General features: G+C 39.5%; 1 protein-coding gene across 1 annotated transcript; it reads right to left on the bottom strand.

Moving 5' to 3' along the window:
* Positions 1 to 9598: 9598 nt before the first annotated feature.
* Positions 9599 to 16826, bottom strand: si:dkey-27i16.2 (regulator of cell cycle RGCC-like). Its single transcript, XM_058063907.1, has 5 exons — positions 16714 to 16826; positions 16037 to 16201; positions 14023 to 14103; positions 13441 to 13503; positions 9599 to 10191 (listed from the first exon to the last, which is right to left on the bottom strand). Exons 1-5 carry the CDS (start codon positions 16733 to 16735, stop codon positions 10184 to 10186), a joined length of 339 nt encoding a protein of 112 aa, XP_057919890.1. The 5' UTR covers positions 16736 to 16826; the 3' UTR covers positions 9599 to 10183.

The following is a 16826-nucleotide window of genomic DNA, read 5'->3' as shown; positions in this document are numbered from 1 at the left end:
TTGTTACATATGCATCTTAGCGCTGAACTCCAGCATCAACCACATTTCCTCCGTCTCCATGAATCACACTTACACCATGGTGCATTTACAAAACATCGGAATTCCAAACATCAACATGTACAAAGCAACCAGACAGTCGTCATATTCTTTAAATTACTTCTGTTTATTAAAAAAAACGATAACTTGACATTTTTGGGGGAGTGGCAGAGGGTGCCGTTGGGTAGGGTTAGCAGCCCCCAAAATATAACGGTTTGGGAAACACTAACGCAACATTTAACAGTGGTTAAGTATGATTAAAAAAAGTGAGTTTTACCTTTGACATTAAAGAACTGATTTGTTATTATTGGTTAGCTTATTTTTACACTTGTATGACTTGTATGACATGTGTATGAAATGTGTTCTAATGTTATGTGTGGGGTGATTTAATTAACAAATTGAAGATTAGGTGTCAGGTGTGTTCCGTTTTAACATCAACTTCCTTGTTTCCTCCCATTCATTAAGAAATGATGTTATTTCCTGCTTTACTATGGCCTTTAATTAATCAAAATATATATATAATAATATATACATATCAAAATATGTATATATGGCTGTATAAACTAAAATACAATACAGTATAAGCCATTAAGAACACGGACTTATGAATGTAGTATTCTGCATTTGTCACCAGGGGTCAGTAATTGTTGGTGAGCCCATCGCCAAAGCACCATAAGCGCTACCAAAAATGAATGAATGCATAAATAACATGGGTTACTGTTGCGGCCATAACCTACAACAAGCTAAAATTCAATTCTGAACCCCCAACATCACTTCCTGTTGTAATGTTGTAATGTCTTAAATGGCTTATTTTCTTTGATTGTATCAACTTCATTGGGTATTATGAATGTAAAGGTGACTATATGTGTGTTATTTCATATATTGATGGCTCCAATAATATTAAAAAAAATATATAGAATATTTTAAACAAGTTTTCTTTGCCATAACTACAAAATATTCTATTTATAAAATCTGGAGGCACAGCTAGGAGACCAGGGTTCAATTCCATCCCCGTGCATGCATGGGTTTTCTCCGGGTACTCCGGTTTCCTCCCACATTCTAAAAACATGCTAGGTTAATTAGCGACTCCAAATTGTCCATAGGTATGAATGTGAGTGTGAATGGTTGTTTGTCTATATGTGCCCTGTGATTGGCTGGCGACCAGTCCAGGGTGTACCCCGCCTCTCGCCCGAAGACAGCTGGGATAGGCTCCAGCATCCCCCGCGACCCTCGTGAGGATAAGAGGTAGAAAATGAATGAATGAATGAAGATTCGATGGAAGTGTTTTTATTAGGGCTGTTAATTGATTCAAAAATTTAATAGTGATTAATCGCATTTTATCCACAGTTAACTCACAATTAATCGCATTAATCACATTTTAATCTATAGTAAGTAGGAGAAATCTCTTTTTGGTAAACGATTCAACGATAATTACATCAATTTTTATCAATCATTCATTGTTTAAAACACATTAAATTAAATATAAATTAATCATTATAATACAGTAAATATTGTTTTATTATAATACTGTAACTATTCATTCAGAAATCTTCCAGTTTTTATGATCTTTATGAACTTTGGTATGTTCACTGGAGCACTGATCCCAGAAGGACAAATACATATTTTAGATGGATACATTATGTTTTATAATGTAAAAGTGGTCTTTTAACAGTAGTGGAGTTTCAGTCTCGATTTCAAGTAAATGTCCTATTTGCTAAAAAAAAAAAAAATAGGAAAAAGAATGAGGTAGCCATCCACTCACAGTGATGTAATGATGCAGTTCAAGTGCATCAGAAGAAGCCTGCGTGACTCACATTCCTCGGGAATGATCTCCCCCGAAAGGAGTACACCGGTTTCCTGTTGCACACAATGAAGTCTGTGCAGTCTGAGAGCAAAACAGGAAACGTCTCATTGGCGGAGGCTACATTTATGGGGGAGAGCAGCCACAAAAATCGAAATAAGATGAATGTTTCCACTGCAGCGATGCCACTCAACCACCGCGCGCCTGCTCTCTGTTACATAACACACAGTCTCCAGTGGGGAAACATCGATATATAATGTGTTTTGATTATTGTTAATTAGCACTTCCTTATTGGCCAACCAACCAGTCAGATTTGACTCACAATTTTGATGACTTTGGACAAGACTTGACAATATCATCAAACATTTGACTTGACGTGACTTGACGTGACTTGACGTGACTTGACGCGACTTGACGCGACTTGACGCGACTTGACGCGACTTGACGCGACTTGACGCGACTTGATGCGACTTGACGCGACGTGACTTGACGTGACTTGACGTGACTTGACGTGACTTGACGCGACGCAACTTGACGCGACGCGACGCGACTTGACTTGACGCGATGCGACTGGACGCGACTTGACTTGACACGATGCAACTTGACTTGATGCGACTTGACGCGACTTGACGCGACTTGACACGACGCGACGCGATGCGATGCGACTTGACGCGACCTGACTTGACGTGACTTGACGTGACTTGACGATTGGCCAACCAACCAGTCAGATTTGACTCACAATTTTGATGACTTTGGACAAGACTTGACAATATCATCAAACATTGGACTTGATGTGACTTGACGTGACTTGACGTGACTTGACGTGACTTGACGTGACTTGACGTGACGTGACGTGATGTGACTTGACGTGACATGACTTGACTTGACGCAACGCGACTTCACTTGACGCGACTTGACGCGACTTGACGCGACTTGACGCGACTTGACGCGACTTGACGCGACGTGACGTGACTTGACGTGACTTGACGTGACTTGACGTGACTTGACGTGACTTGATGCGACGCAACTTGACGCGACTTGACGCGACTTGACGCGACTTGACGCGACTTGACGCGACTTGACGCGACTTGACGCGACTTGACTTTTATATCAATGACTTGATGCGACTTGACTTTGATATAAATGACTTGACGCAACTTGACTTTGATATCAATGACTCGGGACTTGAGTCTGACTTTATTCTGATGACTTGATAATATTTTCAGTAAGTGTGTTGAGTAAAATGTGTCGGCATTGAAAGTATTCAAATAACGTAATCGTTACATTTCTGTGTACTGATTGCTAAGTCGTTTTATTTGTCAAATGTAATAGATTGTTACATCGTTAAAATGGCATTTTATTCGGTAAACAGTGCTTACACTTCATAAAGGGACCTATTGTGCTCATTTTTCGAGTTGTGGACTTCTATAGAGCAGCTACACACAATAACCCGCACAGAAAACTTTTTAGAATTTCCAGAATCTGCACCTATTCCAGTTGTATTTCCTTTGATCTGTGCTTCCTGCCAAAACGGTCTGTTTTAATTTGGTCACATGCCCAAAGTGTTTCCCAACTATGAACCATATAAGGACGTGTGCCCCGCTGTGACATCACAAAGGGACAGTTTTACCACGCCTTTTGAAACTGAGTGTTTTGATCCATCCCAAACTTCTTTCAAGGCTCACTCCCAAATACGCAAACCTCATTATCTGAAACCTTGGCATCGTTTAAAACAAGAATACAACATTTTAACTACATTTATAAGTTAAAAAAAGTGGAAAAAGCATAATAGGTCCGCTTACGGTGTAACCTACCTGGGGTGGCCAGTATGTGTTCAGGCTCAAGGCCAATCTATGCGAGGTTGAACACTCCACCACTGAACAAGACAGAGGGTCAAAGTCAAGACCGGGCCAAGACATATCTGAATTTTCAAAGGATTTATAGCCTGACTCATGACGAATCAGATTTCTTGAAGATGGACTCAAAATCAACTCCCAAACCCATTGGCAGTTTTTAGAAGACACTTCCTTCAAGCAGTAAAAAGCCAGCATCTGTCAAGAAGACCATGCTTTTTGTGCAGGACAAAGGTCCCTAGCAATGGATGAAAGAATAAGGACATAGGGGCTATTCTCCTGAAAAGGGGTACAGATAAAAATGATCATAATGACGAGAACCATGTTGTAGAACGGCATTATTCCGTACTGAAAAATGGAATACAGTCAGAGGCTAACAGAACAATTGTCACCACATTGAATTGTTATGTTATCCGCGTATTCTACCTATGATGAGTGACAAATCATGTGGCTACAAGTAAAGAGGATTCATAAGACGGGAACATCATCTTTCCATTTCAAAGGAAATGATCCATCCAATAGTGTTATGTGTGGTAGAAGCAACAGTCAGGCTAAGATCCGCCATTCGTTCTGCCGTGGATCACTACATGGTGTTTGCTGCCATGTCACAGCATTGAAAACATCGAACACAAAAAGGGATTTACAATTCTCAGCGACGTTCGGATGTCACTGTACATTTTACACAACACATTTACGTATTCTTTTATTTTCAACTCCCCGTGCTGCTTTCTGAGATTTCAACAAGGGAGGTTCGACACCCTGGACTGGTCGCCAGCCAATCACAGGGCACATATAGACAAACAACCATTCACACTCACATTCATACCTACGGATAATTTGGAGTCGCTTATTAACTTAGCATGTTTTTGGAATTTTTAGAGGAAACCGGAGTACCCGGAGAAAACCCCAAAGAACATGCAAACTCCACACAGAGATGGCCGAGGGCGGGATTGAACTCGGGTCTCCTAGCTGTGAGCTCTAACCACTAACCACTCGACCGGTCATGGCAACATAGAACACACAAATTCAACTCCTTAGACGAGATGCTTGCTGGAAATCTCATCGGTTTTGAAATCAATAGATTAAAGTCTGGCGGCACGGTGGTCGAGTGGTTAGCGCTCCAAAAACATAGACAAACAACCATTCACACTCACATTCATACCTATGGACAATTTGGAGTCGCTAATTAACCTAGCATGTTTTTTGGAATCGGCGGCACGGCGGTCTAGTTTAGGTTAGTGCGCAGACCTCACAGCTAGGAGACCAGGGTTCAATTCCACCCTCGGCCATCTCAAAAAACATGCTAGGTTAATTGACGACTCCAAATTGTCCATAGGTATGAATGTGAGTGTGAAAGGTTGTTTGTCTATATGTGCCCTGTGATTGGCTGGCGACCAGTCCAGGGTGTACCCCGCCACTCTCGCCCCAAGACAGCTGGGATAGGCTCCAGCACCCCCATGACCCTCGTGAGGATAAGCGGTAGAAAACGAATGAATGAATGAAAATTCGATGGAAGTGTTTTTATTAGGGCTGTTAATGGATTCAAAAATTTGATAGTGATTAATCGCATTTATCCACAGTTAACTCACAATTAATTGCATTAATCGCATTTTAATCTATAGTAAGTAGGAGAAATCTCTTGAATTAAATTAATGAAAAATGAATGTGTGTTGTGTCTGTTGGCCATAGAATGCCAAGACAGGAAGAGCAATTAGCATTCTTTTATGTGTCCAGTACCAGGATAATACACAGGTAAGCAAAAAAATGGGAGTTAGCAGCACTCCAGGAAAAAGTTCACTATGCAAATTTTTTTTTTTTTTAAGGGAGGACAGATGTGGAGAAACTTGCGAGAGAAAAGCAACTAGCTGTAGTGCAGACGAAGAGTAGACTCGGTCTGCTTGCAGGAGTATGAAGGTGAGGAACCAGCCTCCTTGAAGAAAGTCAGTACCTCACCATGAACCTCGCCACACCTCACTGTTGAGTGTGTGTGTGTGTGTGTGTGTGTGTGTGTGTGTGTGTGTGTGTGTGTTATGAGACGCCATCGGCCCGCAACACAGGCCATATCTTCACTTCATTTACTCATTGTCTGATAATAATAAGTGTCTCCTCTCTGCTCCACTCCATTACATCTTCATTAGGTTGCTAACTTGCTTCAAACAAACCATCGACGTGCGTGCAGATTTTAAGTCTATGTGACATTAATTACCAAGATGGCTGAGTCCACAGGTGAAACAGGCAGTGAAGGCTACAACATGATACTTATTATACCCTCATCTCTCAGGACCACTCAGTGCCTCAGCCACAGTCTCCACTCTCATCATTGCGGTAATTTATTGTAATTCATCCACTGATGAAGTCGGTTGCTTCATCATTTACTATAGGCTGTCTCTGATTGGTTGACATTGTGACCTCTTTTTTTTTCAAGGTCTGCAATCAAATTCTAGTTGGATTACAATTAGCAGAGAAACAATTGGTAAAGTGTTCCAGTTCCTGAAGACGATGTCAATCTAATAAAAGTTATATGGCATAATTCATATACACACACTGGACACTTTATTAGGTACATTCATTCATTTTATGCTGGAGCCTATCCCAGCTGTCTTCGGGATATACCCTAGACTGGTGGCCAGCCAATCACAGGGCACATATAGACAAACAACCATTCACACTCACATTCATACCTATGGATAAACTCCACACAGAGATGCCCGAGGGTGGAATCGAACTGCGCAGTAACCACTCAACTACCGTGCAGCCCTCATTAGGTACATTCATTCATTTTCTACCGCTTTTGACAAAAAGTAAAAGTAAAAATGACAAAAATGAAAAAATATTAAGAGAAAAAAATGTGTTCTAACAGCAATTTTATGAAAATAAACATGTTATATTATGAGAAAAAAATAATTTAATTTTAGCAACATAGAGTTGAAATATTAAAGAAAAAATATGCTTGTTTCTCATTATATTAAAACTAACAAAAAAATTATAATATTATGAGAATAAAGTCATAATAATCCTTTAATTCATTCATTTTCTACCGCTTATCCTCACTAGGATCGCGGGGGTGCTGGAGCCTATCCCAGCTGTCTTTGAGCGAGAGGCGGGGTACACCCTGGACTGGTGGCCAGCCAATCACAGGGCACATATAGACAAACAACCATTCACACTCACATTCATACCTATGGATAAACTCCACACAGAGATGCCCGAGGGTGGAATCGAACTGCGCGCTAACCACTCAACTACCGTGCCGCGATCATTCGGTACATTCATTCATTCATTTTCTACCGCTTTTTCCTCACGAGGGTCGCGGGGGGTGCTGGAGCCTATCCCAGCTGTCTTTGAGCGAGAGGCGGGGTACACCCTGGACTGGTCGCCAGCCAATCACAGGGCACATATAGTCAAACAACCATTCATACTCACATTCATACCTATGGATAAACTCCACACAGAGATGCCCGAGAGTGGAATTGAACTGCGTGCTAACCACTCAACTACCGTGTAGCCCTCATTAGGTACACCATTCATTCATTTTCTACTGCTTTTTCCTCACGAGGGTCTCGGGGGTGCTGGAGCCTATCCCAGCTGTCTTCGGGCGAGAGGCGGGGTACACCCTGGACTGGTCGCCAGCCAATCACAGGGCACATATAGTCAAACAACCATTCACACTCACATTCATACCTATGGATAAACTCCACACAGAGATGCCCGAGAGTGGAATCGAACTGTGCGCTAACCACTTAACTACCGTGCAGCCCTCATTAGGTACAATGCCATTGTATTCCCTCATTTTACATGAATTCAGGTTTAAAGCGTTACCTTGTTTTCTCATTGTAGAAGTCCGCTTCCTGGAGGCTTTTTCCAGCCAATTGAATATAAATCATTGGAAGAAAACTTCTCTTCCAGAATGACTCTCAAATGTTGGGTAGTTTTATCCTGCTGCGACCAACCCAGCGTCCTTCAGTGAATATATCGCATTTGTGCAAAATCCCTGTCTTCCTAATTGGTCAATTAGAAGAGGTGCTACTTTACATGACAGGTAAATACTGCTTGAATAATGCTGATGTTTTTACATGATAATTGCAGCTATATTCACGTTATAAATAAATACTGTGCACTGTACTGTGGCAACGGGGAGAAATGCTTTGCTAAATGAAAAACGCACCCTAACTAATCATTTAGGTTTCTTATTGTTAAGTGCTAAGAAGGCGAAGCATAGCAACTGAGACTTAAGTGGTCATAGCTGTTATTGTTCTAAAGTGGGGGTGTCCCAACTTTTTATTGTCCAAACATTTTATTTTGTAAATTGTTATTATGCGTTTATATCAGGGGTCTCCAAAGTTTGGGACCATTTGTGGCCCACTGCTGTTTTTTTTAAACAGTTAGCAGCACATAAAAAATAAAATAAAATACTAAATAAATAAATAAAAACAAAAAACCACACAAATCGGTAAAATCACCAATAAAGTCAAAATATTCTGAGAAAAAAAAGTGAGAAAAAATGTTTTCAAGAATAAAAGAATATCATTTTGTAGCATGGAATTTGAATATTGCAGAAAAATTGTTCTTTTGAATTAGCAATATTGTGAAAAGCAAAATAAAATAATGTTATGATATTTGGAAGATTCCATTGTGGGTAAAGTTATAATATTATGAGAATAATAAAGAAGATAAGAAAGTAAATAAATAAATTATATTATTATTACATAATAATAAATAATAAATAATATATTATATTTTATATATTATATATTATATAATAATATTATTATTATACAATAATAATAATAATAATAATAATAATAATAATATATTATAATATATAATAATATAATAATAATATTATTATATTATATGTTATTATAATATGTTATTATTAATAATATTATTATAAATAAATAAGAAGTAAGTAAAAAATATTATGGGATTAAAGTCATAATGATATGAGAAGAAAAGTTGAAATAGTTGGAAACCAATAAATAGTCAAAATGACAAAGACAATGACAAAGTAGCAATTTTATGAAAATAAACATGTTATATTATGAGAAAAAATAATGTGATTTTACCAGCATATAGTTGAAATATTAAAGAAAAATATGCTTGTTTGTCATTATATTAAATAAAGGTAAAGGTGTACTTTTTGAAAAGTTGGGGGGGAAAGTTATAATATTATGGGAATAAAGTCATAATAATCCTTTAATTCATTCATTTTCATTTTCATTCACCGCTTATCCTCACAAAGATAGTATATAAAATGGCCCCTGCATCCTTTCATTGTTCAGTATGTGGCCCCTGGAGGATAAAGTTAGTTCATTTATTTTTATCCAACAATGTTTTGACATCCAAACCAAGTGGAGGTTGAGCAGGCAGTCCCTGTTTGACCTTGAATGTTCCCCTTGTATTCCAAATACTATATATGGTGTAATTACAGAGCGGTTTTGTACAAAACTTCTTATGAGAACATTCTGTCGCGAGAGTTCGAACGGGGTCGCAGCCCCCACATCGCCTTGCAGAACAAAGTTCAAATCAGCATTGTTGTTTTTCACAGCAGCCTTTGACGCACTTCCCCCTTCAAGCTGTCGCTTCGCTTGGCGTCTGAGCTAAATTTGTGGCTTTCCTGATTTGGTGGCAGAAGTGAAACTCAAAGCATCATCAGAGCAGACATACAGGAAGCAAAGGTACAGTGCACACAATGAAGAATGGCTGAGGAGGCGCTTCAGGCAGACATCGACTTTGTTATTATACAACAAGACACTGACGCCGCCATGAATGTTTTTTTCTTCTCGGTATATACGTATTTTTTCAAATGAAAGACTTGTTTGTGTTAGAAATCAAAGGTGACCAGCAAATGCCACCGTCTGTATTATAAAATGCATCAAATGTATTTTACATCAACTTAAAGGGCAGAAAAAGTCAAAACAGTTTTATTTCTACATCACATGCATTCATTCACCTGCATGACATTTGCAATAAAAAGAACATAAAGAAGAACTGTACAGTGAAAACATGACATAAATGATATTTTTGATATTAAACTAAAGTGCTGCATAGTTTTTACTACACAAAGCCGCCTTAAAAAGCATGCAAAAGGAATTGATGCTATTTCCTGGTTTAGCGCTTATGGGAATTTCAAACATATTCTCGGCACTGGAGGCATTCTTCTTTCAGACAGATGGAGGTTTTATCTAGATTTGGGAATATGTCACACATCTTGAAGATGATGCTGAAGGCTTAGCTTCTTGTGGACAAGGACGCGGTATCATCAGGGGGTCTTGTGCCCTTTTTTAAAATTATTTTATTTTGATTTTTTTTTTTCCACAAATGAAACCCCTAATTCTGATCTTAACCTTCATGCCTGAAGCGGCGAAGGGAGCAGTTTCTCCCTCCAATGGGCTTTGGTGTAGAGCCGTCCGTCTGCTCCGGCGGCAGTCGGTCCCGTCGCCTCTCCTCCGGCGAGTTTTCTCCCCCCCCCCCCACCCTCGACGGGGGCTCTTCACATCTCTGCAAGAGAAGAGATGAAACTACAAAAGCTCAGGAGGCGGATGAGGAGACGGGCGTATTAGATCACATACAAACAGTTTGAAGTTAAAGGGGTATTATGATTCATTTGTGATATTCATTCTCTTTGGGATTATAGTGCCGGTGGGGGGTGTGTGTCCTGTTTATGATGCTCCTCTAGTCCAGCGGTTCTCAATTATTTTCTTTCATGCCCCTCTTAAGGGGTTTTCAACCCCCCCTCAATTTTAGATACTTGAGAAACTATTCATTTAATGGTACTGTACAGACTGAACCAGGAAATTCAACCAAATGGAGAACATTCAAAAGTCAAATTGCATGTTGAGTACTATGAATGTGTACATTTATAGTACACATGATGTACTATGTAGTACTATGTAGATGTACATTTATAGTATACCATGGACAGTTTGCCGCACCCCTCCAAAGTTGAAAAAACTAAAGCAGTGGTGTCCAAAGTGCAGCTCGGGGGCCATTTGTGGCACTAGGTTGAGTTATTTTATTGACTTGCATTAAAAAAACTTGTTCTCTGATATTATCGGCCTGATATCAGCATAAAAATGTGATATCGGTATCAGGATCTTCCTTTTAATGAAAGCCAATGTAGCACTAAACACTAAACTATGAGCTCTAAACATTCATTCATTCATTTTCTAACGCTTTTCCCAGCTGTCTTCGGGCGAGAGGCGGGGTACACCCTGGACTGGTGGCCAGCCAATCACAGGGCACATATAGACAACCAACCATTCACACTCACATTCATACCTATGGACAATTTGGAGTCGCCAATTAACCTAGCATGTTTTTGAAATGTGGGAGGAAACCGGAGTACCCGGAGAAAACCCACACATGCACGGGGAGAACATGCAAACTCCACACAGAGATGGCCGAGGGTGGAATTGAACCCTGGTCTGAGCTCTAAACATGTATAACTTATTAACCTGGGAAACAGGAAGCTGTAAAAAACATATATGTCGAGCCTAGAGTGCCGAGCATACGTACGTCACCGCCATATTGGATCTAGCAAGGCATGTGGAGTACTATAAATGTGTACATTTATAGTACACATGATGTACTATGTAGTACTATGTACTATGTAGATGTACATTTATACGTAGTACACCATGGACAGTTAGCTGCACCCCTCCAAAGTTGAAAACCCAGCCAATAGAAAAATTAAAGCAGGGGTGTCCAAAGTGCAGCTCGGGGGCCATTTGTGGCACTAGGTTGAGTTATTTTATTAGCTTGCATAAAAAAATGACAAATTAAAACTTGTGTTCTCCGATATTATCGGCCTGATATCAGCATAAAAATGTAATATCGGTATCAGGATCGTCCTTTTACTGAAGGCCGATGTAGCACCAATGATGCAATTTTGGACACCTCGGGTTCAAACCATATATGTCGAGCCTCGAGTGCCGAGCATACGTACGTCACCGCCATATTGGATCTAGCAAGGCATGTTGAGTACTATAAATGTGTACATTTATAGTACACATGATGTACTATGTAGTGCTATGTACTATGTAGATGTACATTCATAGTACACCATGGACAGTTTGCCGCACCCCTCCAAAGTTGAATACCCATAGAAAAACTAAAGCATGGGTGTCCAAAGTGGAGCTCAGGGGCCATTTGTGGCACTAGGTTGAGTTATTTTATTGGCTTGCATTAAAAAAAAATACAAATTAAAACTCATGTTCGCCGATATTATCGGCCTGATATCAGCATAAAAATGTGATATCGGTATCAGGATCTTCCTTTTAATGAAAGCCAATGTAGCACCAATGACTCAATTTTGGACACCTCGGGTTCAAACCACATATGTCGAGCCTAGAGTGCCGAGCATAACTAGAATTCCACATGTAGATAACAACAAACAAGACACAACAACCAATGAATAATGAAGAAAAACCAACAACTATATGAGCTCTAAACATGTATAACTTATTAACCTGGGAAACAGGAAGCTGTTATAAAAACCATATATGTCAAGCCTAGAGTTTGTTCACTTCCTGCTTTCCATAATACAGTTTAAGGTTTTTTTGGGTTTGTTTTTTTTAATAATGCACCTCGTACTGAAGTACGAGGTGATATGACCATCCAATGACATAATGGGTACCATAGTAACTGGTAACTGGTACTGGTACTTTTACAATCAGTAACTGCTACATTTGTTCACTTCCTGCTTTCCATAATACAGTTTAAGGTTTTTTGGGGTTTTTTTTTTTTTAATAATGCACCTCGTACCGAAGTACGAGGTGATATGACCATCCAATGACATAATGGGTACCATAGTAACTGGTAACTGGTACTGGTACTTTTACAATCAGTAACTGTTACATTTGTTCACTTCCTGCTTTCCATAATACAGTTTAAGGTTTTTTTTTTTTTTTTAATAATGCACCTTGTACTGAAGTACGAGGTGATATGACCATCCAATGACATAATGGGTACCATAGTAACTGGTAACTGGTACTGGTACTTTTACAATCAGTAACTGTTACATTTGTTCACTTCCTGCTTTCCATAATACAGTTTAAGGTTTTTTTTTTTTTTTTTTTTTTAATAATGCACCTCGTACTGAAGTACGAAGTGATATGACCATCCAATGACATAATGGGTACCATAGTAACTGGTAACTGGTACTGGTACTTTTACAATCAGTAACTGTTACATTTGTTCACTTCCTGCTTTCCATACAGTTTAAGGTTTTTTTTGTTTTTTTTTAATAATGCACCTCGTACTGAAGTACCATAGGTACCATAGTAACTGGTACTGGTACTTTTACAATCAGTAGCTGTTTAAGGTTGTTGTTGTTTTTTTTTAAATAATGCACCTCGTACCGAAGTACAAGGTGATATGACCATCCAATAACATAATGGGTACCATAGTAAGTGTCAATATAGTGATATATATAGCACATCATGACTGGTTCAAGACAAGAATTTATAGATAGATAAATTGAGATAAGAATTTTACTAATCCCATATAATAATAATTCATAATATATCAGCTATAGAGAACAAGAAAGTAAAAAAGCCTATATCGGAATATTAGATTTGTGTCATGGAATAGTGGAGGTTCCGATGTCCGTACACTGGGGTTTGCTCAGCACAAGCGGAAAGAATGCGTCTCCACTGCACGCTCCTCAGTGTGTAAGTGTGTCAGTAAGGAATAAAAAAAAAAATACAAGATTGAGGGATAGAAGTTCTAATTTCCTTAACTACGCACCAGCAAGTTCCCGGTCCAACACTTCAATAAAGCTCTCTAGCTCCCTCGTGTCTCCAAGCTTGGCTGCAAAAAGAGGACAGTGAGAAAAAGAATTAGTAAAAAAAAAAAAAAAAAACATAGCAATGGAAAGATTCGGTTGAGAAATGCAGCTCATTTTTGTGGTATTTCCTTTGGATCAGCTGCTGGGAAGTTAGAGAATTTTAGATGAACTGCTATCAATACAAGGAAACTATTCTCACTATTTTTTTTTATTTTAAACTGAGCTAAAGTTCATCCTCAAACTTGACGTTTAAAACAATCTCTATGCAAGTTTCTTCACAGTCAGTGGTCCTTCCTGATCACTCGATGGCTTTGTTTCTATTGAGATGCAATCATCCTCTATCATGTATGCATGCAACCTAATACAGCTGCAAGACAAAGCTTTATGCAAAGACACACACACACACACACACACAGTCACGGAAGCAAAGCTATTGTTATGCTAAAACCAAAAGCCAACACAGCTGGCCTTATGTGCACAGCAGCAAACATGGACACGAGGCCAAAGGTGACCTGCATGTAGATCTGCATGCATGCTAGTACCTTTTGGTGGCAGCATTAAACCCGCTGTGTGGAGCTCCTCCTCGCTGGTGTTCAAACTATTTCCCAAAGATGCTTCACTGCCTGGAGGGGAGAATCATTTTTCAGTACACGTGCACAATCGGCCATAATAAAAAGATGTGCTATATCATTAAATCTGTGGGAGATAGTGAGATAGTATCAGAGAGGGATTAGTTATTCATATCTTTATAGCTGAAGTACTAATCTGTTCATATGGCCCTATTATATAGTATGTTAACACTCATGTAAGGTTTTTATGTATTTCACATAAAATCTATAATTCTATTTTGGAATATTAATATGTTTTATTAAAATAAATAAAACACTTCCGCCCGCAGCACATTCTAAAAATACAATTTAGACAAAATTGAGTGGAAACAAAAACAAAAAATGTATAATGTAAGGAGGAATAGTTGAAATATTATGCAGATAACATGCATGGTTGTCCAAAATGTGGCGTGAGGGCCATTGGTGAAATGAGGCTCATTGCAGAAATAAAATAAACAAAAGTGATTGTTAATAGACTACGTGAATCCAACTATGAAAGCATCCTATTACGTAGCTCGCTAACAAAACCGGAAGTTGCATCACCTGGCTATGATGTCATCAGCGGTTCATTCATTCATTCATTTTCTACCGCTTTTTCCTCACGAGGGTCGCGGGGGGTGCTGGAGCCTATCCCAGCTGTCTTCGGGCGTAAGGCGGGGTACACCCTGGACTGGTCGCCAGCCAATCACAGGGCACATATAGACAAACAACCATTCACACTCACATTCATACCTATGGACAATTTGGAGTCACCAATTAACCTAGCATGTTTTTGGAATGTGGGAGGAAACCGGAGTACCCGGAGAAAACCCACGCATGCACGGGGAGAACATGCAAACTCCACACAGAGATGGCCGAGGGTGGAATTGAACCCTGGTCTCCTAGCTGTGAGGTCTGTGCGCTAACCCCTAGAGTCATCAGCGGTTGACTTTCAAAAATGTAAACACAAAACATCCATCCATTTTTGGGTATGCTGGAGCCTATCCCAACTGGGTATACCCTGGACTGGTCGCCAGCCAATCACAGGGCACATATAGACAAACAACCATTCACACTCACATTCATACCTATGGACAATTTGGAGTCGCTAATTAACCTAGCATGTTTTTGGAATTGGCGGCACGGCGGTCTAGTGGTTAGCGCGCAGACCTCATAGCTAGGAGACCAGGGTTCAATTCCACCCTCGGCCATCTATGTGTGGAGTTTGCATGTTTCCTCCCACATCCCAAAAACCATGCTAGGTTAATTAGCGACTCCAAATTGTCCATGAGTGTGAATGGTTGTTTGTCTATATGTGCCCTGTGATTGGCTGGCCACCAGTCCAGGGTGTACCCCTCATGCCTGAAGACAGCTGGGATAGGCTCCAGCACCCCCGCGACCCTCGTGAGGAAAAGGCGGTAGAAAATGAATGAATGAATGACGTGTTTTTATTAGAGCTGTTAATTGATTCAAAAATTTTATAGTGATTAATCACATTTATCCACAGTTAACTCACAATTAATCGCATTAATCACATTTTAATCTATAGTAAGAGGGCGAAATCTCTTTTTGGTTTTTGGAATCTGGGAGGAAACCGGAGTACACATGCACAATAAGCGATAAAATACAAGAAATATCAATCATATAATTAAAATGAGAATAACTCAGCTCGGAATAAAATGGAAGCATGAAATATTAAAAGCCAGCTTAAAGAGGTTTTGTAAGAAGCAGCCTCTCTTGTCAAATATCACAGGTCAAAACACTTTCATTGATGGTCACACCAGGAAGCCAAAGGACACACGTATTTTTTTTTTAAGTCTTATTACCCTCTGAAATTGTTTGCCAACCAAAGAAGCTGGCTATTTTGCAGGAAAAACTGCAATACTTGGAGGTGTTATGAATTATAAATGACTCGCCCACGTAGTACAAGTAAGCTTTTCACTGCTTAGTAAGTAGTAGTTATGATTACTGTAATCTGAGTCTTCCACCCCGCTGTCATCTCCGAACGCAGTGCGACTCTTGGCCTCCATCAGCACGTGTTGGTAAGCATGCAGGCTTCTTTGAGGGGGGGCCTGCAGTTCCTCCACCACATCCTGGAACTCTTGCAGCAAGTCGTTCAGTTCCAGTTCCATTTCTGAATGGAAAGAAGTGACGGCGGTTTAATAGAAATCACATCAACGCCATAAAAAAGTGTGAGGTTATTTCTGAAGGGCATAAGGTTGTTTTAAAAAAAACTGCAAAGTGGGATTTTTTGACAATAAATCTGAACTCTAACTAAGTTCTAAAAACTCATTTCACACTTAACACTTAAACACCGTTTTTTTAAAGAGGTAAAAAGCCCTATGTGAACTATCTGGCATATTAAACTGTGCCTGTCAGACACAATAGAAAGGAACTGAAAAACATAAAATATGAAAAATCACAGCTGTTATAAAGCAGAATATCAAGTGAGCAGAAAGTGAAAATATTGCACTCTTTAAATATGATGTGACTGGGTAGGAAATAGGTTTTCAAAAAAAGGTTAAATAGAACTTACAGCCCCCGCTAAGAGTGTTTCTACTGGTGGCCGCTGTTTCTTAAATGGCTATCTGATCTCCATCACGGCGCCACTTTAAAACTAATGACTCATATAGATGCTTGACTCACCTGCAGTCGCTCCCGAGGACATAGAGCCACAAACGTGGAGAAGAAAAATCAAGAACTGCTTGGGTTCTTCTATAGGCTGACTGTCTTATAAAACTGAGAGAGGGGGAGGAGTC

Source organism: Doryrhamphus excisus, chromosome 23, assembly GCF_030265055.1.
Source record: "Doryrhamphus excisus isolate RoL2022-K1 chromosome 23, RoL_Dexc_1.0, whole genome shotgun sequence".
In the NCBI taxonomy this organism is placed as follows: domain Eukaryota; kingdom Metazoa; phylum Chordata; class Actinopteri; order Syngnathiformes; family Syngnathidae; genus Doryrhamphus; species Doryrhamphus excisus.
The sequence above is the reverse complement of the archived record's forward strand: the minus strand, read 5'-3'. Positions and strand labels throughout refer to the sequence as shown.

Coding starts and splice junctions, on each gene's coding strand:
- si:dkey-27i16.2 (XM_058063907.1), bottom strand. CDS start 16,735: ATGTCCTCGGGAGCGACTGCAG. Junction 16,202..16,713: donor GTCCTCGGGAGCGACTGCAG/GTGAGTCAAGCA, acceptor CTTTCCATTCAG/AAATGGAACTGGAACTGAAC. Junction 14,104..16,036: donor GGTGGAAGACTCAGATTACA/GTAATCATAACT, acceptor TCTCCCCTCCAG/GCAGTGAAGCATCTTTGGGA.